This window comes from Poecilia reticulata, chromosome 8 (genome assembly GCF_904066995.2).
Source record: "Poecilia reticulata chromosome 8, P_reticulata-male-v2, whole genome shotgun sequence".
Taxonomy (NCBI): Eukaryota; Metazoa; Chordata; class Actinopteri; order Cyprinodontiformes; family Poeciliidae; genus Poecilia; species Poecilia reticulata.
The window spans coordinates 21,371,722-21,398,553 of record NC_088837.1 but is presented as its reverse complement, the minus strand read 5'-3'; the positions used below and the strand labels follow the sequence as shown (position 1 = coordinate 21,398,553).

At 39.3% G+C, this 26,832-nt stretch overlaps 1 protein-coding gene across 2 annotated transcripts in view; it reads right to left on the bottom strand.

Moving 5' to 3' along the window:
* Window positions 1-25,879, bottom strand: part of arhgap23a (Rho GTPase activating protein 23a) — a 78,283-nt gene extending 52,404 nt beyond the window's left edge. Inside the window, exon 1 of one of the 2 annotated variants that reach the window (XM_008416963.3) lies at window positions 25,489-25,879. In XM_008416963.3, the coding sequence (XP_008415185.2) occupies window positions 25,489-25,497 (9 nt within the window). In that variant the 5' untranslated portion in view covers window positions 25,498-25,879. Of the gene's footprint in view, window positions 1-9,671; window positions 10,009-25,488 lie in introns of those variants that run through there. The other variant, XM_008416958.3, reaches the window with a different exon arrangement.
* Between the last annotated feature and the right edge of the window lie 953 nt (window positions 25,880-26,832).

Genomic DNA, 26,832 nt, shown 5'->3' with positions numbered 1-26,832 from the left:
CACATATGGTTCCACTCTGTTTTGGAGATGAAAGCCAAGCTGGCATTACTCAGAGGGAGTGCACAAGCTGCAGAAACATACTGTACTTTTAGGTTTTTGCAGCCCTATCAATGGAGGAAGTGAGGTAGAGGAATCACACAGAGAAAAACCTTTTATGGCACAAATAAAACCAGGGTGACAGCTCAGGGGGAAACAGCGCGCTCGGACATAACGTTCCGGGGAAACTGGAAAAATGAAAGCAACAACAGGAGAGTATCCTTAAGCAGATGACCAAAGAAGGTAACAAAGAGGGGTCTGAGCAGAAAGCAATCACTCAAAGACAGGAGGGGGGATAGAGGGGAAAATCTGATGCTTTGAAGAAGTCAGCTGCCATAAAAAAAGAAAAACTTCCCTCTTTAACTGCGCAGCGATGCAGATAAAGCAGCAATAAGGAGGAAGAAGCAGATATGAGCGAGAACACGGCTCTGTCAGTGTGTAGCGTTACCGCATTCGAATGTGTGCGGCACGCCTCGCTCTGCTGCTGTTTCTGAGGGATTGTTTTCAATCCAAGCAGATCCAAAAAACCCACAGAATCTGCCTACTGAGCAATTAAGACACATTAACTACTGCAGAGCCGCTCAGAGTCGAGGCAGGTTTAAAGATTTATTCTGACACAAAGTGACACACGATGCTGCAAGTTTCAAATTGACATGAATTTATAGAAACAACACCAAGTCTTGCCAGGTGGTAACTTTTCAGCAAGATATCGCAGCGTGTTTTAAGTAAATAATTCCTAAATACTGATGAAAAGGTGCTTGTTACGTTGGCAGATTGTTTTCCAATCAGCACTTTTTCATCTATATTAAAGATTTATTGACCTAAAACAAACATCTGCATCTTGCTGAAAAGTTACTTGTAAGTTAGTTTTGTCTTATTTCAATTATACTAAGATATTTGCACGAGAAACCAGACCAAAAATACGTGGTAAGATTCTGTGCTTTTGCAGTGAAGACGGTGCATTTAACTCACCGTCGTGTCCAAGTTCCCTCATCCTCGAGACGCGACATGATCAAAATGATCTGGTTTCTACCAGCAATGTTTAAATCTAAAGTCAAGCGCATGAAAGCACACTTTCATTCCAGACTGTCACTATTTATTAAACAAAAACAAAGCCAAAATGGTGGAAAGAAACCAACTCCAGCTTCCTGCAAAATCTGGCTGGAAAGAATCAGAGACGCTGCTAATCGAAGCTGATTATTGGCTGATTAACAGTTTTCTGTTCTGGATACATCCTGGTGACGGCTTAAAACAGACTCCGTTTTTACAAACTGGAGAAAATTTTAAAAAGCAAACACTGCAAAAGCATTTTAGATTGAGATATTAGTTCAAATATCTTAGTACACTTGGAATAAGACAAAACTATCATGAAAGTAGCTTTTCAGCAAAATATAGAAGCTTGTTTTAATTAAATAATTCCTTAATATTGATGCAAAAATAATTACTATCTCCACTAGCAGATTATTTCACATATAAAGAGGCAGTTTTCTCATCTTATGAGTGAAATAATAAGCAATATGTAATTTTTTTATCAATATTAAGGAATTATTATAAAACAAGCTACGATATCTTGCTGAAAATTTACTTGCAAGTTAGTTTTTATCTTATTTCAAGTGTGCCAAGATATTTGCACTAGTAACTTGACCAAAAATACTTGGTAATATTTTGTGATTTTGCAGTGCATGAGCACAAACGCCTCATACCAACAGCTAAATAAAGAGGTGGACTGATGAAGATGATGGTTTATTTTTCAAGCTCAGAAACTCTTTGACTTAGAGTCGACCATAAATTTCAAGTTAGATCAAATATTTTAAGATCTTGGATCACCTTTACTAAAACACCAAAACTAAAACAGAGTGTGCTATTTTTTCCACCATGAGAGATCACAAATAGAAAAAAAAAAATCAAGGATCCTTCGGTTTTTCTTTGAATTGCTTCAGAAACTGCTGGTCCGACTTTAGGATTGTTGCTTTGAACATGAAAGTGCAAAGCTAAGGGTGAAATCATTTGAACTTCTTTCATTCAGGCATGAACGTGGGCAGCATCAAACAACTCAAACTGAAAGGTCTGCGCAGTAAAAAAGAATAAAAAATAGGAGCAACATTTTTGCACATCAGGTCATACCACATTAAACACATGACTAGCGTTATCCTTTGAGAAAATCTGAGCAAGCATGTAAACAGAGGCCGCGTTGTTCAGGAGCAGCAGGCATCAGGAAAAACCGCAGCTCTCCGTCTCCTCCCAGCATCCTCGGCTCCTCATTAGCCTCCCCGATAATCTCTGTCCCGTGGTTTCGCCTCCCTGTCAAAACAACCTCCTCCATCCCTCTGCGGCTGCTTGCAAACAGAAGGACGGACTGTCCCTGAAGCCGACGGCGAACTCCGCAGCTCCGCCGTTGTGAAAGCGGGGACGGAGGTCAGAGCGTCGGGTCCGTGACCCTGACGAAACGTTGCTGCGTGTGACCTCCTGTTTGTAGTTCATCACATCGCGAGCGGAGCTGTGATGGATGGAGGCTGGCCGGCTGCCACTTACAGTACAAACAAGCCCAGAGCATCCTTTGTGATGCGGCAGCTTAGCAGAGAAAGCAAACAACATCCTATGTCTTCACTTTGTTGGAGTTTTCAAATGTAAGCACTGAGGGAGGTTCTTTCAGGGTCAAACATTCAAACTAAAACCATCTTTTAATGCTTTTTAATCAATTTAGTTTGTCAATTTAGCTTAACTCAGCTTTGATTTGCACTAGTTGCTATTAAATGATTACAATTTAAAGAAACTATACCTTTGAAACACAGAGAGAGGAAAAATTCCCATGACAGCATTTAAAGGCGAAGAATCATAAATTTTCCCAGGCAGATGGTGCCATTTTATAGCACAACTGTGCAACTATTTTAACTCCAGTTGTTAAAAAACAAGCTATACATATCAAATATGACTTGCTACTTTGTAATATGATGCCTCTGTCGCTTTAAAAACTCCCACTTTTTCTGAAACTCCGCTCTCAGGAAGTCGTCACAACATCATTCCTCTATTAATTTCAATACTTGTGTCTGAAATACAATTTACCGCTTGATTTTTCTAAAAATTGTTAGCTGAAAATGTAATTTCTAATTAATTAAGAAACAGCTCGTTTTAATATTAAACGGACTGTAAACACTCAATGTTCTTGCTCTAACTATGTGTGTAAATAAACACAGTAAATGTCTTAAAACAACATTATGGTAACAGTAGAAATGTAATATTAATAGGATTAGCTCAGATTCAGCCTTTATGTTTTGTATTTTTGTGTTTATATCAATAATTTTGGGTTTAGTCGAATACGTGTGAATACTTTCAGGAGGCAGAGTGGGTCGGGAGTCATGGAGGCCAGTTTTGTGCACAACTTGTATCTGTTTAGAGACGGGCTGCTAAACGTTTCCCAGAGTTCATGTTCACGTGTAAAACTCGCAACGCAAGAGATCATGTTACACAGTGAAGCAACATGTCGAGTTGTGACATCTAAAACTAATCCGATCGCTTTTTTTATTAAGTTTTCCTATTACTTCTTTGCAAACGTTTTATCACATCCGTCCCTCATTCTAAGATATTTAAGTGAGTCAATGAGCAAAGACTGAAAGGACGACATGTTTCCTACTTGTTTGTGCTCACCTTTTATTTCTTCACTGTGGCCTCATTGTCTTCTGATGACTCATCGTGATTCTCTTTATTTAATTTTCCTGTTTTCCCTCCTCACTCCACCTTCTCTTTCTCCTTTTGCATTCCTGAATAATCCACACTTTTTATTTACAAGAGTTTTCTGCATGCGCTGCTGCAGAATCAGGTTAGAAATGTGCATTTATCGCATCGATTTAAAGACGAATCAATGTAGGTAAAACAACAAGCGGGGTCAGATTGTCTGAATGCAAATGAGGCAAATAACAGCCCTGTTTGACCTCTGTGACCCCAGACGCCCACGGTGACAAGAGTCCCCTCCTGCCTCCTTAGCTGCTTCACTGGAGGCCAAGTGTGCGACAAGTGGGGGACGTAGGGGCGTCCTAACCTTTGAACTTTGACTCTGATTCCTGCCTTAAAGCTAATCCAGCAAACAGTCTGCATTTTTGAACAAGACCGAACTCGCGCTCCGAGATTTCTATACGCACGGAATCCATGAATTGTACATAATCCTCATATTTTCCTCAGTAGATTCCACAAGCGGAGACACTCCCAGGGTTCTGCAGCAACAAAGGAGGCACTAATGCATGCTAGGTCCATCAACAGGCGCAATCTGATCAGCTCCAATGTGTTTCTGAGAGAGGCTTTTGTTCCACGACGTAACCTTCACAGCGCCTGCCAGCGAGACGCCGTGTGGAAATCACCAGGATGTCAGGGAGCAAAAAGAAACAATGATCAGAAACAAACAGAAATTTATGACTGCAAGATGACAAACGGTTCGTTCCTGGACACTTTAGAATGGAAATCACAGTGAAGTCGAGGCAGACATGGATGGATGAACTGATGGATGGATGGATGGATGGATGGATGGATGGATGGACGGACGGACGGACGGACGGACGGACGGACGGACGGACGGACGGACGGACGGACGGACGGACGGACGGAAAATGGATGGAGACGGACGGACGGAGACACGAATGGATGGATGGATGGATGGATTGACGGACAGACGGATGGAGACACGAATGGATGGATGGATGGATGGATTGACGGACAGACGGATGGAGACACGAATGGATGGATGGATGGATGGATGGATGGATGGATGGATGGATGGATGGATGGATGGATGGATGGATGGATGGATGGATGGATGGATGGATGGATGGATGGATGGATGGATGGATGGATGGATGGATGGATGGATGGACGGATTAAAGACTATATGAGTATAAATAGACGAAAGGACGGACGGACGGACGATAAAAATGTTTTATCCTAAACATATTTTCAGGAATTCAGGTTCATTGTGTGGAAAACAGTTTTACACACCAGATCCGGAAAACACTTCAAACTCCACACTTTTCTGGATGCATCTGCTAAGCAGCACTTACAGATTAATTTTACATCATTTCTTTTTTATTTCAGGTCTCTTTCCGAGTAAACGGACCGACTAAAGAGAATCAATAAAGAGCCATTAGCTAGACAAACAGCGCCTGCTCAGAGCCGCGCTGCAGCAGCTGCTCTCCTCTTCCCACAGTAAACAAGGTCAGTGACGACTGATGTCCTTCGCCCACCTATATTCTGGCAGCCCCGTGTTTGTACAGCATCAAGGACTTCCTCGTGTAAACACACGGCGAGAAGGCCAAACAGTAAAACTCTCCACAGAGACGATTTTCACTCAGATTTTCATCCATGTGTGTGTAATTTTCTCTGCACCTGCATCAAGGTCACAAGGTCAACATGCAACTCCACCCCCGAGTGAACTTCCCAGAGTTTGTGTTTTAAGCCCCCCACATAGAGCAAGTTGGTATTTGTGGCTGAGTCTGATTGGTGCTGCAGCTGGACAGTGGAAAAATGAAACTGAAACATGGGATTTAAAGCTGCAGTGTTTAACTTTTATAAAAAATATGTTTTTTACATAGCTGTTGCCTTACAGCAAGAAGGTTCTGGGTTCAATTTCCGGCCCCGGTCTTTCTGCATGTTCTCCCTGTGCATGCGTGGGTTTTCTCCAGGTACTACGGTTTCCTCCCACAGTCCAAAAACATGACTGTCAGGTTAATTGACCTCTCCAAATTGGCCCTAGGTGTGAGTGTGTGTGTGCATGGTTGTGTGTCTCTGTGTGTCTGTGTTGCCCTGTGACAGACTGGCGACATGTCCAGGTGACCCCGCCTCTCGCCCACGTTAACTGGAGATGGACACCAGCACCTCCCGACCCCACTAAGGGACAAGGGTGAAAGAAAATGGATGGATGGATGTTTTTTACATATTTGTTAAAACCATGTCGTAACGGCTCAATATGAGACAGATAATCAGATCGTATCCACCTTTTCCCTGAGCTATTACTGTTATCTGAAGAAATGCAGATAACCAATCAGAGCCAGGAGGTGGGTCTTAGCGCTGCCAATCAACTATGTGAACCTACAGCTAAATGTGCAACCACCAATTAACAAAGAAGAAGACAAAGACGACTACTTCACATCCAGGTGTTTTAAATGCGACACTGAGTTCATATAGCCATCTTGGTCAAATTGGAAAATAATTAATCAATATTTTTGCCCACTCCTACTTACAAGTTAGATTCATTTTTTACTGTATTTTTTAATCCATGTTTATCAGGATCTGCAAACTTCTCAAACAAGATTCCACACTTTTCCATTCTTTTTCCAGGCTGTGCGGGAATCTCCGAAGACAGAAAGAACTGATCCCAGGCCAGCTGATTCATCTGCAGTATGAAGTCAGTCTGCAGTGCAACGATCAGATAGAGGAGACGCAAGACGCTCAGTGCTCAGCAGACCCCATAAATCTTTGGAAGATTAGAGACCGAAACTGTTCGCGCATCAACAGAAAGAGTGTAGCACAGGATCAGAAGCTGATTTAATGATTTAAACATCTGCTGGATCAGCTCGAAGCAAAACGTTCATAAAATCAGCCTCGTGTTTCCCATCATCGAAGCGCTGAGGCGGCACGTGACACAATGCAGCACTGGACATCAGATGCACTGCTCACCCTGCCCTCTGCCTCTATTGATTCCCTCATAAAGCACAGCACTGCTACATTAGAGACGGACCAGTAACAACGTTATGCAGGTCCCACTGGACGCCGTCAGAACCGCTCTAGTCGTCTCCCTTCCTCCACAGGTTTGGAGGAAGAGCCAACACCCTAAAGCCCGACTCACTTTGCAACAAACATGGGAAGATTCTTGTGTTGTTCTGCATCTGACCTGATTTGTTCCACTTTATCCACAGCATTGTCGAAAAAGTATGCGTCTTCTAAGAGATTTCCTGCAGCTTAAAGTCACACGTCAATTGTTTTTAAATCCAGACATTCAAAAATCTAATTTTTTGTGTGTTTTTAGCCATTCAGAGGCGAGTCATTGTCCCTCTGTATGACTTCAGATTAAAATCTGTTTTCATTACAAACGTGCAAAACTTTGTTGATATTCCACTAATGTTGAAAACACAATTTCACAATTGCGGTGTTACCATCAAATAAGAAACTTTATTAATATCACACGTGAAAAAGTTTATAAGTCATGAAGAAAACCTGCTAGGCCATCATCCTCCTACCACTTCCTGTTGTCCTCTTCGTCTTTTCCGCCAGCAGTAACATCCAATTGTTGATTACATGACTTGTGTGACGCAAAGGAAACATTTTGCAAAATACACTTGAATAAAACCAAAATCAAAATTGGTGTGTTTCCATTATGCTAGTTTATTTTTGTGATTCCAGTTTTTGCACATTCAAATATGCATTCAAACCACCCCAGAGTACATTTCAACCAAACCGAGTTTTCGGTTTTTAGGCAGACCAGAGTTTGGTTTTTGGTTGCTCAATTGCACAGTCACACTTCCACAAACAAACCAGACTTTCTAGGCAAACAAACTATAGTTATTATTCATTAAAATACCACAAATGAATACAGTAAATTAAATAAAGTACTGAGAAAATGCATAAGACTACAATATGGGGATTTAGACCCCACCGCTACCAACTCAGCAACTTTCGTGCTATATTTAGCAACATTTCAGATTTTAAAATTGGCATTGGCCAAAATACGAATCAGGCTTTCTAAAAATGGGCCAGAAAACTGCAATCGTTGCACCTCTACTTTGAAAGAAAGCTTGAAAACTTCTTCTTAATTGACAACGACAGCTTCTGTTTCCTACAAAGCATTTCATCTTTACCCAACAGGCAAAGTTGAGCAGATGAAAGTGAATCTGGCGCGTTTGAACGAACAGCTCAATCAAAGCGCCCACATTGGGTTCAATTAAAGCGTGACCACAGAGGAGGAAGTGTTGGTCTTTGCTGGAGGGGACAAACTTTGCAACAACAGATAAAAAGGAGGTGACTGGCGAACACAGAAAGCAAAACAGACAGAATCCTAATTACAGCAAAACTGTGCAAACACACAGGCAGGGAGTGGTAAACATAACCTCCTTTATCGGGTCAAACGCACAAACAAACAGCTGAACGAACTCAGACAGCAGACGACACAAAGAAATAATCTCTGCATCTGTCTCGCACATTCACTTTATTCTAGAGAGGATATATAAGAACCAGCAGGCTGGGATAGCGAACCACATGGCTGCTTCAACCAGCACATCAAAGCCCAGACTGACATGTTGGCTCATAGCTGCACTATGACACAGAAACTGATCACTCCTGAAACTCTCTCTAGTAAAGGCTTTTTTTTTTTTACTTTGAGAAATAAATACTTTAAGTAAATATTTCATAAAGATGCACCAATTAGTTGGACACTCAAAATGTTAATGTGTCATTTTAATCCGGTCAGGAAAATGTAGCATTTGGGAATGTTCATCAGGTAAGTGCATATTTACTGTGCTGTTACAGTAAGTGGTACTTTCTGCACATTTTACAATAAAAAAAAGATGCAAAAGACAGTTTAGGGATGCCAGGTACAAATTATGATGCAAAGAATGTAGATAATCCAGCTAATAAAGAAGATAGTTCAGTATTGACTGATTTAGCTAATCGTGGATTTTTCTGTGGAACGTTAACACCAAATTATTTGCGGAAAATATAACTAGTTGAAGATTTTTCATACAGAATATTTACATATTTTAAAGGAAATTGAAATATCCTGGCACAATACTATTGGTTGTAGCCCTAAAAGCGGAAATAACTACTCTAGATGTTAGCTTCTGACGGTTAAAATGGTTTGCGCTGTGCCTATTAATGCATATTTCTGTATATTTGGTGTTTTAACTATTAAAACAGGTAGTTATGAGTGTTGTTTCAGTAAAACAAACATTGAAGATCGTCACTGCTCTATTTCCCTCACATATTAAAGCATCAAACTGGGACTTACCACCAAATTTAGCCCAATTCCAGTTGCTAACATTTTCTGCTTTCCTATGTATCTTAGTCGATGTCGCCCTCTCTTAATATTTGGTAAAGGTCAAAACAAAAAACTATTTTTTGAACTTGTTTAGCCAAATTCTGTTTAAAAAAAAAAATTTAAGAAAACTACATCTGTGATGTCTTTATTTTAGTATTTTTGGCAATATTGTTTTGAATTGTAACGCTTTTTTTTATGAAAATGTGAAATATCGTAATATCGTCCGTTGTCGATATTGTTATCGAGGTAAATTTAGTGATATCGCCCATCCCTAATGTTATGTAATGTTAAAAACCGAGAACCAGAGATCGACGCCTGCAGCATCCCAGTTCGGGACGTCCCGCCTGCCTCCAAAGGCAGAGACAAAAGGCTGGCCCAACCCGGGTGGAAAACCTCTGGACCAGTTCTCAACACAACAGCGGATCGAAAACGGCAGAAAAACTCTGTTCAAACACATGGTTTCTGTGCACCCTGTCGATGAGTGTTTGTACACAGCGGCTGAGTAAACTGGAGTTAGTTAAGCCTCTTAGGAAATCACGCTCTCTGACCAAACCACGGCGCCGCGCTCCGCCGTGTCCAAACCAAAACCAGCAGCAGGACGGAACCAGAAGCGGGTACTTACGTTGTTCTCTGAGAAGGGTGGTATTCCAACAAGGCAGAAAGCAACTCCATTCATTGGACGGCAGAAAGTGTTGTTGCTGCAACGAGGAGACGCAGTTTTGTTGCAGCGCAAGCGGCAACAGAGGCAGCTCGGGGAGCGGTGAAACTGAACAATGCCCCGGTCAGACGCAGACTTATATGTTCAACACTTTTCCAACTTCCTTCCTCCTAAAAGGGGGAAGGAAAAAAAAAATCCCAACTCTGTTCCCGTTGTTTTCGGGACGTCCACTGCGCTGCCCTGCCTCCCCCTCCTCCTCCTCTTCTTCTTCTTCTACTCCTTCCGCCAGACCGCATCAGTTGTGCTTTTCTAAATCCCTGCCTGGAAAACGGCAGCGGCGGCCTCGGGACGCAGGAAGCGACGAGAGGCGGCCTTCAAAGTAAAGTCATGGAAAGGAGTTTGTCTAAAGCTCCAGAAAAAGGGCGGAAACAAATGTTTACACTAAAATGAAAAGTGTAAATAAAATAAAATAAACAGCAATGAAGTCACTTCTGGTAATCTTGCTTCATTTGTAGTATTTACAGACTTTGAGAATGGATTGTCTTCAGAAAACAGGATTCACGCGGGAGCAGCAACATTTCTAAGAACTGAATTTGAAAGGCTTTTATAGCAATTATTCTCCGGAAACACCATTTTCTTGCAGCGGTTACCTTGACGCCCGAGGACAGAAACCAAACGGCATGAGGGTGCGTTGAATAAATCAGTGCGCTCCGCCCTGCAGAGCAGCGGCGTGCGGGCTCCCTCTGGCTGCACCAAAACCCGAGTGAAAGGAGCTGCTGTGATGAAATTGCTTGTGCAGTATTTCTGTTCCTGCATTCATTTCGCTCTATATGTTGCAAAAATTGCTCTATTGTTATTATTTATAGCATCAGATCAAAGCAAAACTCCTCAAGACAAATTAGCGACGCTCAATGTGCAAAATCAACATAAAAATTGTTGGTAGTAGTAAAAATAGATGAGTAATGTTTTTTTCATTACGTTATCATTTAAAAGATTTTTTTTGGTAATAATTTCACAAAACTAGTCTTAAGTATATTATTATATTATATAATAATAGATTTATTTTTGTGTTGTTTATCCTGATGATTATGTTTGAAAAAGTGTATTTTTCTACTGTTTGAAAATCTTGTGAAATCTTGAAAAGAGTTCAAAACTCAGGTGGTGATTGGGTGTGGCCAGCCCTGCTTAAAAACAACAGTTTCCATTTAAATTCCTCCAGATTTAAAGCATTTTGCATATCCTGTGATTCATAAAGTTATTTGAAATGCAGTTTAAACAAGAATTTCAGTTCAACACAGAGTTTACACAGAAAAGCTTTTTAATCTATGATCAACGTTTTGACAGCAATGCGTCCAGTTAACTTAATTATTGCAAAATTAGCTATTAATTAGTCAGACAAAGCTGGTCTTTTATAAATTGTTTAAAGGTAAAGTCCCAATGTTGTAATATAAAACCATTTCTATTTTGAGCAAAAGTGTTGTTCTCATAAATGTTACATTTTCTTCTGTTTTTTGTTTTTTTTTTTACCCAGATTTAGAGATTGAACCCTTTTGGATTTTAAAATTTACACGTCACAAAATACCGTAACTTGAGAAACATTGGCTAGAAAAAAAATCTTGATACAAAAAGAAGTAAAGTAAGTAAAATGTATTTCCAAATTTTATGGGAGTCTATAATACGTGTACATATGTGACTATGTGCAACTTTTGTACAAAATATGGAATAGTTAATACTATTACATTTTCATAAAACTTTACAAAAACAAAGAAAAATGTACAAGACTGAACTTTCTTTTCACATTTTGCTATATCTGAGTTAAAGTGAGCTAAAAACACATTTATCTCATTATTCTACCATTTAACTAATACAAATAACTTTGGTAACCTTCTCTCTCAATTAATGTCAGACTTAGAATTAAATGTTGAATATCATTTTGCACTAAGCAGCTGCTTAGTTTGTTTATGTTTTGGGCCAGCTCTGTTTAAAGACCCTGCTTTATTAAGAAACATGTTGCGTATAAAAATAACTTTAATAAAATGTGATTATCTTTAAAGGATTAGAAAACATCTTCATAATCCCATAAAGCTTTTTCTGCAGCTGCTCTAAAATCCCACAAACTGTTTAAATTAAGTACTTAAAAGAACCAATATTTCAGTTAAATCTTAATTTTCAAATAAATCAGAGAGACTAATCTTCTCACACTGATCGGCCTCATAACTCAAGATATATTACAGAAGAAACCGCATGGTTGTGAAATTGGGCGTATCAGACATAACTTTAGGTTTACAATGACTCCCACCACCAACCCATAAACTGTAACTCATCATAAACAGATGAACGGAGCAGAAAATGGGTTGAACAATGAAAGAAGCCAGAAGAGCTTTAAAAAGACACCAAAGGAAAAAAAAGAATAATTCATACGTTCTCGGAAAAGTGATGAGAGACGTGCTGAGAATAAATTCTGTCCATGAATCAACACACAGTCAGGAGGGGAAGTTAACTCACCACCAGAACAGGAACTTCAGTCTGCTGCCAAGAATTTACACTACATGACATACTATAAATAATCCTCATGGCTGCCCAGCTATTATGTGAAGTGGGTGAAAACAAGAGCAGAAAGAAAAAGAAAAGATTTTTTTTTAAAGAAAAACAAGGAGCTGCTCAAAGATGGAGGCCCGTGTGGCTGCCATTACCGCAAGAGGTGACAGAACCACGTCAAACACCGGCGAAACAGAGAGGAATCTACGGAGCTACATTGGGGCCATGAAGTTTGTTCAAAAATAATTTAAAAAAGATCAACTGAATAAAAGATTTGAAACAAAAAGAAATTAAACTACAAAAAATAAAATCTGAAAAAAAAAAGAATTTAGATTTTTTTTTTCTGTTTCAATTTTTTTCAGTTTCATTTTTTTTTAATTTCATATATTTGTTGAGTTTTGAGCTTGTTTTATTAGTTTCAAAAAGGTTTTAAAGAATATTTAAAAAGTAAAAAAAAATTAAAGTGAAAAAGGTTTGAAATAAAAAATTGAATCTGAGAGTTTTGAACATTTTTTTTCTTAAAATTTTTTTCAAATATCTTTCAGTTTCAAAAATTATTCTGAAAGTTGGAAAAAAGTTTAAACCGGGGGGAAAAAAAGTTTGAATCTGAAAAGTAATTTTGAACTTTTTTTCAATTTCAGATATTTTTTCAGTTTCAAAACTTATTTGTAAAACTGACAAGTTAGAAAAAAAGACTACTTTGGAAATTAGTTTAAAAAAAGTTTTAGAGTGAAAAAAATTTGAAATAAAAAATTTAAACTGAAAAAATTAAACCGAAAATAAGATTTGAAACCAAAAATTATTTTGAAAAAAAGTTTTAAAAAACTATTTGAAATTAAAAAGAGTTTTGAAACTGAAAAAAGAGATGTGAAACGAAGAATAGTGTTCAAAACTATTTTTCAGATTCAAGTCCCTCCCCCCCTAACTTTGGTTACCAAGCAACAGTATGTTCAGTAACTTCCTCACCACGTCTCATAGCTGCTTACAAATAAAAAAAACAACAGCGTGGAGTGAAAAATTGATAAAACAGGAAAGGTCATTCAAAACTTTTTCTTCAGTTACATTTTTTCTTTTGAACAAACTTTTTGGCCTCAATTTAGCTCCATAGAGATCCAAGAGGAGCAGCTGCTGACTCAGCTTTCGTTTCCAGTCTCTTTCCTTGCAGAACGTAAAGTCGGTTTCTGTCGCACTGTAAGGTATAAAACCTCCTTTACTCTGACGCCACTAATTAAAACCCAATTCAACCTACTGTGTTCGGAAAGGCACATAAATAGTTAATTCAGTCTTTTTGTGCTACACACAGTATGCAGGTTTTCCACACTTTGACACGATGTGGAAAAGTTAGATTTATTTTTTGTGCAGTTCAGCCAGAGATCTCATGTGGTCTGGATTTGAAAACACATCCTGGGTTTAAGAAGGACTGAATTGTGATACAGAGAGAGATCACAAAGCTGCCTTTTCTTTCAGGGGTCAAACAGTGTGAGGGGACGCCACAGATGGACACTTTATATCCTCTCTGTTCAGAGTCTGACTCTCCAGGCTCTTTTTTTCCACCCAGACGGTTTCATATTGCTGGACATAAATCAGCTTTTATCTTCTTTTTGTGATCTTACTCAAACCTTGTGTTTTTGGTGGATTGTTGTTCACATTGTCTGCTAAATTAGATGCAGATACAACATCTTTCCCACACAAAACGGGAGCAAAAGGGGATTTCTGTTATTGATACTTCAGCTGAATCATAACTAAATTTATGGTGTGAAAGTCTTGAATCACTTTGTGTTTCTTTATATTTATGATTCTAATATTGATTGAAATCTCTCAAACTCACGTTTTCTGAACGTTTCTTTTATTCTGACATTACTGTTTGCCACCAGACTGCTAACTATGTTGCTCTCATGAATAAATTTATAGTGTAAAAGTCTTAAATCATTCCTCATTTCTTTATATATTTGCTTCCAAATCTTCTAACTTTTTTTAACTCATGTTCTCTGAATATTTTTTAACTTTGTTGCTCACATGACTAATTTTAGAGCGCAAAACTCTTCAGAAATGTTCTTTATTTTTTATATTTTCTCCTTGAAATCTTTTAAACTCATGTTTTCTGAAGGTATATTTTTATTCAGACATGAGTGTCTGTCACTAATTTTACACCTCAAAATTCTTGATTTATTCCTTATTTCTTCATATTTTTCTTTCTAAATCTCCTTGTGATCTTTCAAACTCACTTATTTTCTGTAGATATTTTTGTTGGGATTTGACTGCCTGTCACTGGACTGCTCACTTCGCCCCTCTCGCTGCGTCTCTGGGTCAGGCTTCCTCTCTGACACACACCCTCGGGGTGTTGGGTGTGTCCCCCGTGACTTGCAGAGTCAGCCCCCCCTTTCGGTCTGATGATGCTGATGCGAGACGACACGACCCGATCCTTTTCCCCCTGCAGGGCCACAGCCGGCTGGGGATGAGCAGGAAGCATCCAGAGACTGCAGCTCATTACATAATCTCACACACACTCAGCCCATAAACAACCATCATCTTATCTTCACCCCGCCTCCCTTTTCTGACCTGGTTAAGACCGTTTTCTGGGCATCCCTCGTATTTTTCTAGGCCGCCTCACAGATCTTGTGATACTAATTGTGATCACTCCATTTACTCCCCCGTCTCTCCACTTTCCTCGTTCAGATCTCCTCCGTTTCACTCCACTTCCCTCATGTCCTTTCCGCAAATGTCTGAGGCGGAGTGTAGCTGGCACGTCGTTTTTAACGTCTGTACAGTCCTTCAACACTTAGCTCTCTGTTCAAGCAGGCCACACTACACCTCTGGGTACAGTGGCATTTAATGAAGATTTTCCTGGAGCAGTGAGAGGGAAAAGGACACAATGTGAAACCTCTGCCAAGCTACGGTGTCGTTTTCTCGCTCTCTCTGATCTGATACAGGAAGCAGTTCTGTTTCTGGAGGAGCTGCAGATGTAATAAGAAGCTGGGTAGAGATATAAGTTGAAGATAAAGTGTTCGAAGAAGAGGATCTTACCTCTTTTACACTTGAATAAAAAAGCAAAACTGACTTACGAGTAACTTTTCAGCAAGATACGAGTTGTTTTAAGTCAATAATTTCTTTCACAGGCAGATTATTTCACTTGTAACAGGATTTTTTTCCACCTTATAAGTGAAATTATCTGCAAATTTTCATCAATGTTAAGGAGTTATTGACTCAAACAAGCTCCTTTTTCTTGCTGATAAATATTTTGCAAGTTAGTTTAGTCTTATTTTAAGTGTTTGGACTAGAAATACTTGGTAAGATTTTGTGTTTTTGCAGAGTAATGAAGCATTTACAAGACATTCAGTGTATCACTGTAAAAACAACAACGCTGTTTTTGCAGTCTATCATGGAGTGATAATATCTTAAAAGTACTTTACAGCTAGATATGGGTTGTTTTAAGTCAAAACTGTTTTAATATTGATGAAAAAGTACTAGTTATAAGTGAAATAATCTGCTAGTGGACCTACTAAGGAATTATTGACTTAAAACAAGCTCATCTTATTGCTGAAAAATTAGTTAGACAATTAGATATTTGCACTAGAAACTAGATCAAAAACACTTTAGATTTAGTGTTTTTGCAGGGATTTGTCAGAAGTTGTGTGGCTTGGAGGCTGACAGGAGTTTATGTCGCAGAAAGCTGCAGTCGTTGTGTGGATTAAGCAGCGCTGCAGCCCCCCTCTCTGGGTCCCTGCGTGAAAGAGGAGCCTCCTTTGTCTTGTTGGACAACTGGCACGAGAGGAGGGAAACAGCTGACCAGTTCGGTCCAGACAGGAAGAAAAACTTAGAGCCAAACTCCCAGGATCAGACTTTAAAGTTAACAGCTGTACTCAAGCAGGAGTAGCGTTAATTTAACATATTTCTACTCAAGTAAAAGTAAAAAGTAGCCGTCCAAGAGTAAAAAAGTATTTGGTAAAAATGTCTACTGGAGTGAGAAACAGATCAAATCTTTAATATTTAAAAATTACATCAACAGATGGATCAAACTAAAGGTTCTGTGGAAATGTTGGGATTTTAAAAGTCAAAATGCAGATAAGTAAAATAAATAGTATAATTACAAAGCAGGCAAAAGAATGAGTTTCTGTCAATCTAAAATTTATGAAACTTTAACAAAAACTGTCTGGTGAATTTTTGGTTAAAACAAGATTGTTACTCTTAAAGTACAATTTCTGGATTTTACTTTAGAAAATATATTTTCATTCAAGTAAAAGTAAAAAGTAGAGATTATAACAAAGATACTCAACTTACTACTTACTATCCAACTCTGCGTTTTATACTTCTACATTCAGACCTTTGTGGGTGATTTTTTTTTTTTTTTTTTTTTTTTTTTACATTTTGTCACATTACAGCATTTTTTCCAGAACAGTCTAGTCAAAGTCTATCGTCATGGTGACCTAAACGAGCCCTAGAGGCGTCATAGGGGATATTCTGGACCTGAAACCCAGAATGAAATGGTTGATTTTCCGATTAGTAAAAGACAGAACAAGAAAAAAAGGTTGAGAATGTCGACAAAGTTGAAACATTTTTCCTCATGTTGTACAAGATCCACTCAATAAATCAGAATATTACTGACAAGCCTTTTAATTTATGAAACTTTGTCAGAAATGTTGTCGCCGAGACGTTTTAAAGCCTTTGTTCCTGTCAGTCATGATGATTTTCAGCTTACATAATGAAAACATGACAGTTTAAGTTAGAATATTACATCAGACCATTAAAAAACATTTTAGAGAACCTAAATGTGGGCTTAATGAAAAGTGTGTTTAGTTTTTAATCTGATAAACGGATTTCATCTGAACAAATATTTTAACTATGGAAGGAAGAGAAAATCCCAGATTTAAATGGACTTTGTAAACAAAGGGAAACATTTTGCTTTTCACACAGAACCAGGCTGGTTGGGTTTTTTCTCTTAACATACAAAATAATTGCTTCAAAATCGACATTTTGTGTTTACCTTCGATTTGTTTGGCAAAAATCAGAGAAACGGGTGCAATCACTTATTCACAGAACCATATCTCATCCAAAACCATGAACTCCTGAACCTCCAGTCTGTGCAGTTTGGGGTTTTTTTTCTGGCATGACTCAACATGGAGAGAACCGATTAGAAACGTACATGTGGGAAAGATTTAGCCAAACGAACAAAGAGGAGGAAATACCCAGAGACAAACATGGACAGCAATGGGCATATTGCAAAACGGCCGCTGATTCAACCCCGGTAAAACGCCAGACTGTCCTGATGCGCTCATTATTAGAAACTACAGAGAACAAATGAATCACATCCAAGGAATCCCACTGCTGCTATAAATGTCCGTTGTTACTATAAACACTTGGCACACATTTCTTAAAGGACTTTCCTGCAGGCGGTGCCCGACTCCACCTTTTCTCTTCCCCTGAATCTCCATGAAGACGCACAGAGTGATAAAGTCAACAGAGTCTGCAGCTTCCAGTAGCAGCTCAGTGGGTTTCCTTCCTGCTGGCCGCCGCTTCACAAGGCGGCCTTTCTACCTTTCACAGCTCTGCTTCCTCATGGGGCGGTTTGTTGGAAATAACTCTGATGGATCGGTTGTATCCTTAACGCACTTCTGGGAAACCAACTGATGCAAGTGGAAATATTTAAATCAGACCTTTCTGCTGGTCAGTGGTGAGTCAGGAACGTCCTAAATATAAAATCTGAGAGAATGTATTTTTTTTTTTTTTTTTGCACCTTCTGGACAGACTTTAAGGATGTTATTTACGACGGCAAGTCAGTGCCATTGTTGGGAAAGAGTATTAAATACCTGCCAAAAATTATTGAGATTCATTTTCTAGAAATATTTTTGAAAATTTCTGAGCTCAAAAGTCTAAAATTTGAGAAGAAAAACTTAGAAATAATGAGATTAATCTCTGAAAATGTCTAAAAAAAAACTTGGACATTTCTGAGCTCTAAAATTTGCAAGAGTTGAAATATTGAGGTTAACAGCAGAAATGTTCTAGAAAGAACTTTCTGAACCCTAAAAGTAAAAAAACTGATAGAATATACTCTGAAATTTTCTAGAAAAAACTTGAAAATTTCTGAACTTCAAAAGTCAAAAATTTGAGAGGAAAAACTTAGAAATATTGAGATTAATCTCTGAAAATGTCTAGAAAAAAAACTTGGACATTTCTGAGCTTCAAAAGTCAAAAATGATCAATTCAAAAATCATTTTTATGCCAATAGATCTTCATCCCTAATGAGATCTTAATAGATTTGGCATTGTTGAGTTAAATGACATTTGAGAACCTCCTACAGCTTTTATTAAAAGACTAAATATGAAATTCATATCATCATTCATGCTATAATTGAGCTCATAAACAAGTTTTCTCAACCAGTCTTCCTCTCAAAATGACTAAAACCTTTAAAAAGATTTAAATGCAGCACATTATCTTTAACAACAACATACGTTTTGAGCCACATCGCTGACAGTATATGACGTTAACTCAATAATCTTGTTCCCCTGAGGAGATCATATCCTAATCTGAGCATTTCTACGCTCTTTAAGCTCAGAGATAAATTCGTCTAGACATGGCCTTAGAGCACAACGTTTTCTTTTTTGACGGACAAGAGCTGTTGGTTTGAAGTTTTCCATTCAGAAATGTGCAGAATTTCCTTCGGTGGAGCAAATAAAATCCCACACAAAGCTGTCAGTCTCAGAAAGATTCAAAATACTTCTTTAAAAGACTTATTAATAGTTTCTGACCGAAAATCACGCAGGATCACATGTATTTATTGTTAATTTATTAATAAATCTGCACTGTTTATCAGTAATGTAGAAAAACGTCTTATTATTAAGGGATGGATCCTGCTAAAAGGGTGACCATCTGCTCCTCTGCTGCACAGATTTATGCAAACAAATAATCCTCAACCCTCCTGAAAGCACTGAGCTGCAGTTGCATCAGGGTGCCACAAGAGGGCTCTGTGGCTGGACTCAGATGAGGATATGATCTCAAAACTGAGATTTAACAGAATTTATGAGCGAACAATGGTAAAAGGTTTTCTAAAAAGTTTCAGAAAAAGGAAGGAAGTTTTAAATCATCCATCCTTTATGTCTCTGTGAGCTTTTGCAGTAATTACAGGTCTTCAAATCCAAAAATAATCACGTTTATTGGAAGTAAAATGGACATTTGTGCATCCCTGCATCATTTGATGTACAAACTGGGTCAACATGACGCTGAAATAAGGCGATCAGAGAAGCAGAGTTCGTACTGGGATGCAGAGATGCACGACTAAAACCGCTCTAATGATCAAAGCAATGAAACCACAGACCTGGATGAAATACCTGGATGCTGATTTCTGCTGCTCTCAAACTCAAAAAGGCTGGAAAAGTCCTACAAGATAATCGATTTGGCTCATAAGCTGTACATTAAAAAAGACCCATTTGGATAAAATGGGCTCCTAATGAGATTAATCTCATGAAGCTCATCCTTCTGTTGTCCTGCATTTCCCTGACATAGCGAGAACTGCTCTTAAGAGGAGGTGCTTTAACCAAATGGACTGACCTTTAACCCTAAGAAAGAACATAGCCCCTCACTCCCTCCTTATCCTCCGCCATCTGCGCTTTTTGCTCGTTTGTGCCGAGGCTAAGGCTTCTAAACAGCTAGTAGAAGATGTTGACCTCCAGGGTTTGGGTGTCCTAGTTTCTCCCATGGGACAGCCTGCTCACTCTTCACTTGCAGGCATCTGCATATTAATTTGGCTGCAACACAGTGGAGCCTCTAATATAAATCCTTTGGTACATTTCACCTCTAGATGTGTACAGTAAAACTTGCAGAACCTGTTTTAATGTCTGAGTAACATTCCTGCAGGAAAAGTTTACGAGTTTTCAGAGCAAAAACACAAAATCTTACCAAGTAATGTTGTCCAGTTTCCAGTGCAAATATCTTAGAATTAAGACAAAACTAGTTTACAAGTAATTTCAGCAAAATACAGCAGCTTGTTTTAAGACAATTCCTTAATATTTATTACATTTACAGATTATTTCTCTTATGATCAGACATTTTCAGAGACATGTTCCCATGCCAATGGAACTAGTACTTTTTAAATTAATACTAAGGAGATATTTACCTAAAAAAGCGCATATATTAAATTGCTGGAATTTAACTCATAAGTTATTTTGTCTTATTTTAACTTGACTAAGAAACAAGACCAAGATTACAACGTAAAAATAGAAAATATGAATCAACAAAAACACTTAAAACCCTTTTTTTCCACATATCTACACATGTGTTGGATACACGCTGCACAATTCAACTACAAAGCAAACAAATCTGTTGGAAGGAAAACTAAAGTAACCTCAACCCGAATCTGCCTCAATCCTTTAACTCGTTTAAAAAAATAAAGATTTTAATTAGATATATCAATTGTTACATTATATTGTTGAAGCAAGAAGCTCATAAATAAAGTAGGTGACTGATTTTCCAGCATGCAGTAGCTGCTCCCTTCATCCTGATGTAAAAGTGTTGAATGATGCCTCCCCTGCATGGCCTGCATGCTTCATCTCTCACAGAAACGTTTTAATGGTGGCCAAGGTCAGACGCAGAGTCCCACACGTGTCCCGCAGAGACCTCTGAGTGTTTTCCTCTCCACGTAGAAACCATTTGCAATGATTGAAACTCTGTTCTGTGGTTTCTAATGTTTTCTTTTTGTTCTTGTGCGTCGGCAAAGTTGCAGCAGGTTTTTATTTTAGACGTCTCCCGCTTTGCGTCCTGCTCTGGAAAACGAAGGGAGACATTCCTAAAAGTCTAACATTTGTCGTCCGATTAGACCACCTGTTGCACACCCGTCCCCTCCTTTTGTCCGTCCCTCTCACACACTCGCCGTCTTTCACATTCCCTCTCACTATCTCGTTTGTAACCCAGTAAGACCCTTTCTTCTCCAGCACACACACATAGTTTCACTCCCATAAAACATCTCCCTGCATGGCTGTTTCGCTCTGAGCCAATTCTGACTGCATTCCTTTTCAGTCACATCTATGAGAAAAAGACAAAACAAACTCTAAGATAAGTCTGGGCGAGAGTCGTAGAGACACACACACACACACACACACACGCACACACACACACACACACAAATTCAATGCACAAAGATGCACAAATACTCAAGTCAAACCAAGCCTCCAGGGAGTTTTGTCCAGACGACAGCACAAACACAACAAAAAATAAATAAATCCAGCATGTTCCCTTATGAAAGATTCCCCCTCTGATGCTGGGACACACTTTCAACAGAAACAGGTTGTTTAAATAGTTTATTTATATATTTAGAGTTTTTCCTCTGGTGGATGTGGTCACGCAGCCAAATGCTCAGAGTTGCCACATCCTGATTTATCGCTAATGACTATTGATCACGGAGCACTAATGACCCCGGATTGACGTTTTAATCGTTCCCGGGAAAAGATTCCTGCTGGGGAAACTGTTACTAACCTGTGAAAACAGGCGTAACTGTGCACAAAGCAAACACACCAAATCTTACCAAACATTTCTAGTGCAAACATCTCAGCACACCTGAAATAAGACAAAACTAATTTACAAGTAGCTTTTTTCAACTTAACAATTCAATAATATTGATGAAAACGTTCTGCGGTTCCACTGGAAGATTATTTCATTTTTAATCTCGTCTGCCTTGTTAAAAGTGAAATAATTTGCCTCTAAAACTAGAACTTTCTAAAAATCAAAATTAAGAAACTGTTGACTTAAAACAAGCTCCTATATTTTGTTGAAAAGTTATTAGTTTTGTCTTATTTTAGGTGTAAGAACATATTTGGACTAAAATGTTGTTTTTGTAATATATTGAAGCATTTAAGAAAAGAATAGATGGGACTGAGATTATACACTGCAAAAGATCATAATCTTACTAAGTATTTTTAGTCCAGCTTCTAGTGCAAATATGTTTCCAAAGATGGAAATTAGACTAAATTAACTTGTCTGCAGGATATTGGAGCTCGTTTTAAGACTACAATTCTTTATATTGATGAAAAAGTTTTCAATGCAGATTATTTCACTTTTAACGTGGGAAAAATGTCTTGTTATAATATCAACGCTCAATATTAGGGATCATTTACTAAAAACAATGTCCTGCATCTTGTTGAAGGTTACTTGTGCGTTGGTTTTGTCTCATTTTAAGTGTGATGAGATATTCGCACAAGAAACTAAAAGTGAAAATAAGACTTTATGTAATAACACGACAAAAACATGAACACATTGACGAGTTATCGGTATTTTTGCTAGTTCTGTTTGCCCTCTGCAATTATTATCGCAGAAATGTGCAATCAACAAACATTTTCATACTTTTTATGGATCCTGCAGTCTGTGTTTTTGCAACATCTTAACCTGAACTTCATAGATAATTGTCTCTCACTGGGAGTTTATATCTATGAAACTAGAAGAGAGGAGCTTTGATGCTGCATGACAGTTCGCTTTAAACTTTCCGTAGCTGTAGTAAACACCCCATGCCTGTGTTTACACTCGCGCAGCAACGCTAGCTCATGTTTGGGCTTCACATCTGACAGCCGGTCCTTGACTGTTTCTCGGACACTGTGCTGTAATGGGCCCTGAAGCAGGAAACACACACAAAAAAGAGATAAACCCACCAGCCACCGCGCACAGACGACAATAACACAACGCCACGTGACGGACAGGAAGCGCTATATCCATATCATATCGCAACAACGTGCTCCAGCCGTTAAAATGACACCGGCCCGGCCTCAGCACTGCACCAAGGCCGTGCCGTGTCAGCACTTTGCAGCGTAGGGCAGCATTGAAAATGGCTCCTTTTTCCTGTGGGCTGCGCTGGGACAGCGTCTGCTCCCTCCTTTCGACTGATTCTCATGTTTTTAAGGTAACAACACCTTAAGATTCACAAAGACAGGAGTCTCATCACTGCATTCACACCGCTAGAACGTTTTCACATTCTGTCAAGTTACAACCACAAACTGAATAACTTTATGAGGTGGAAGGTAAATAAGATATTTTTTAACACTGACAGGCCAAAAGTCTGTAGATCCAGACTTAAAGAGGGAACACTTTCATCCGTTCTCCTGGCAAAAAATACCTTAAACTCAGAGTCTGACCTCTGGACTTTGACTAGACCTTTCCAACATGTGGACATGCGTTGACGTAAACCAAACCATGATGCTGCCACATAAGCAATGGATCCATTAATACATGGTTTATTTTGGATATCTAAAATTTATTTCACTTCTCTTTACAAAATTAAAAGTTTATTGGTTTGAGAGAGGGCTGCACAGTGGCGCAGTTGGTAGAGCTGTTGCCTTGCAGCAAGAAGGTTCTGGGTTCGATTCCCGGCCCCGGTCTTTCTGCATGGAGTTTGCATGTTCTCCCTGTGCATGCGTGGGTTTTCTCCAGGTACTCTGGTTTCCTCCCACAGTCCAAAAACATGACTGTTAGGTTAATTTGTCTCTCCAAATTGTCCCTAGGTGTGAGTGTGTGTGCATGGTTGTGTGTCTCTGTGTTGCCCTGCAACAGACTGGTGACCTGTCCAGGGTGACCCCGCCTCTCGCCCGGGACGTTAGCTGGAGATGGGCACCAGCAACCCTCCCGACCCCACAAAGGGACAAGGGTGCAAGAAAATGGATGAAATGGATGGTCTGTGAGAGAGCAAATTATGATCAAAAACAATAACATCATTGTTCATCGCAATAATTATTGGGACAATTTATCCTCCAGCAAAATTTCTTTCACTGCACGTGACTTGACCAGCTGTTTTAACTGGGTTTTATTTAGCGATATCAAAGTAAAAGGGGCTGAATACAAATGCAGGCAACACTTGTCATGTTTTTAATGTGCAAAATGTTTTAAAATGAACACAGTAAGGCGCCGTAAAACATAATTAAAACGACACTCGTCCTCGTCTAACTGCAATCAAACAGTCAATGGGATGACATCATGTTCATTCTGAGAGGCTTACTCAGGTCTCATCAGGTGGGACAGAGTGGAAGACATGAATTATTCATTTAAATCAAATGTTTGGGACGGGTTACTTCATCCCCCTGTTCTGTTCGCTTCTACGTCACAAACGCTGCTGAGAGCATCAGGGGAGGAGGAGAGGGAGGCGTAGGGAGGGAGTGAAGGGGGAGATGAGGTAATCTTCCTCCAAAACATTCATGAGTTCAGCCTCCTGCTTCTCACCGGCGATGGGGAGCCGTTTGTAAAACTGCACTGTAAAAAATTAAAAGCAATAATTTGGTTTATTTAACCTGTCAAAGCAAAAACACAAAAATAATTTCACTGTGTTATTGTAAATGTTTAAATCATTGTAAATGTTTAGTTTACTCAACTTTCAAATTCAATATTTAGTGAGAAAGATAAAAGATTTAGTTTACAATTAAGTATTTAATTTGCTCGCTAAATATTTAGTTTCGCAAACAAAATATTTACATTCTTGACATTCAAACTAAGCATATATGATTGTGAAATTAAACATTTCATTTCCAAACTAAATATTTATTTCAGACCTAAATATTTAGCTTGGAAAATAAATATTTAGTTTGAAAATTAAATGATTTAGTTTGCCTGCTAAATGTGAGCCTCGGAGAATGAATATTTTTGAAAATCAAAAGTTCAGTTTGTAAAGTAAATAATTAGATTGAAACAAAATTAGCAAAATACATATAGAATTAGTGGCAAAATATTTCGTTTGAAAAGTAAATATTTAGTTTAGCTTCCTAATTAAATATTTAAATTGAAAGGTTACATATTTAGTTTGTTAATTAGATGTTTAGTTTGGAACTTTGACATTTATCAATATGAAAATATGACTTTTTTCCCGCTATGACAGGCTAAATAAGCCAAATATAACTTTAGAAAACTCCCAAACACCGGTGGAAGGGGGAAATGAACCAAGTGGAAGTGAACGCATCCTCTCTGTCACACTGTAAACACGCGCAGCTGCAGGCGACACGTTGCCAAAGTGAAGTCTGACAGTCACTTTCCGTGACTGAATGAACCCACGACCTGATGACAGCCACACCCCACTCAGACTTCATCTCTCCCGACTGTGGAGGAGCAAACTGGAAGATGTTGTGTCATCTCTCCAGCGGCCTGCTGGCATCACCTCTGCCAGAGACGAAAACATCCCTGCAGGATGAGACGCCGCTCACCTAGCGGGGGTGATGGATGTTATAAAGCCAAGGTGTGGCTGCGCGGATGAAGGTGCTCCAGTTTACTCCCCCCCCCCCATCCTCACCTGGTCCATGATTTCACTGAGCCTCCTCCCTCCTCCTGCTCCCGGTCATCTCCAGCTGTTTCTCTGCTTTCCTTTCGCTCCTTGTTCAGTATTCCCAGCAGAAATCCAGGCTGGTTGTCCTCAAACAGGCGAGGCAGCCTGGCAGCCAGAAGCCGCCGCCGCGCCTCCCCGCAGAGGCATGACTCTGAGTCTCCTTCACAGGGTGACACCTCCAGCTAAACATCCATCTTCTGCCCTCTTTGCTGTTCCGGAGCGGCGGCTGCAGGGGGGGGGGGGGACGGGGAAACCTCCCTCCTGGACAACACAAGCAGAAGAGACTCCCGCTTTTCCTTCTCCAGCTCTTTCACTCCTTCCCTCTGTGAGCTCGACCCTCGCCTTCCTTCCCTCCCTCCCTCCTGCTCAACGCCACTTCCCTCCTCTCTTTCCATCTCCCCTCCCCCTCCTGCTGCTGAAAGGGAGCCAGAGCGAGCGAATGGGTGCAGGGTTGCCAGATCTGACTGACAGTTTTCAGCCCGAGCTCAGCATAAAACCTGCCCGACTCCAAAAACAAAACAAAATAATAAAAAAAAACCCAGGCCAATTCTCATCATCTGATGAAAATTATGTTGACATCACCTGACTCCTCGATTCAAACTTAACTTGTGACATTTGTGGTTGGCATTTATTATATTATGACCAGAACCAGATAATGGATAATATGACTCTTTGAACACACCACCTACGTTTCCATTACAAATGTGTGAAAAAACACAATTTTGCAGTTGTCATGTTTCCATTAAATAAGAAATGCATTAAAATCCACAAGAAAACCTTCTGCGCCATTCCCTCCCACCACTTCCTGTCGTCTTCTTCGTCTTTTCCGCCAGTAGTAACAGCCGGTTGGTGATCACGTGATTCCTGACGAGGAAAAAATGTGTTTCCATCTCAGTTTTGTGAAAAACAATTATTTTGAAGCAGCCGAAAAACCTCCTCATCCTATCGCAAAAACTTTTTATTGGAAAATGTGAGTTTTTTTCAAAACTGCAGTGTTTCCATCAAGCTAATTTATTTTCGTAATTCCAGTTAGCGCAATTTTATGGTCAAGCAGCTCGTCAGACTTGTGCTTTTTGTGGCGAGATGTCATTTTAAATCTTGATTTTGCACTCGTAATTCAAGTACACCTCGCTGCAGCATGCAGAAAGGGGCGGGGACGGACCACTGTCAGCCTCATACCTTATATGGAAATGGGACCATTGCAATCCGGAAGTGAAGGGGGCGCTAGTGGCGCTATTTCCTGTACCAGCCGCGTTAATAATAATAATAATAATAATAATAGAAATAAAAATGTAACGTGGTATGTCCCTT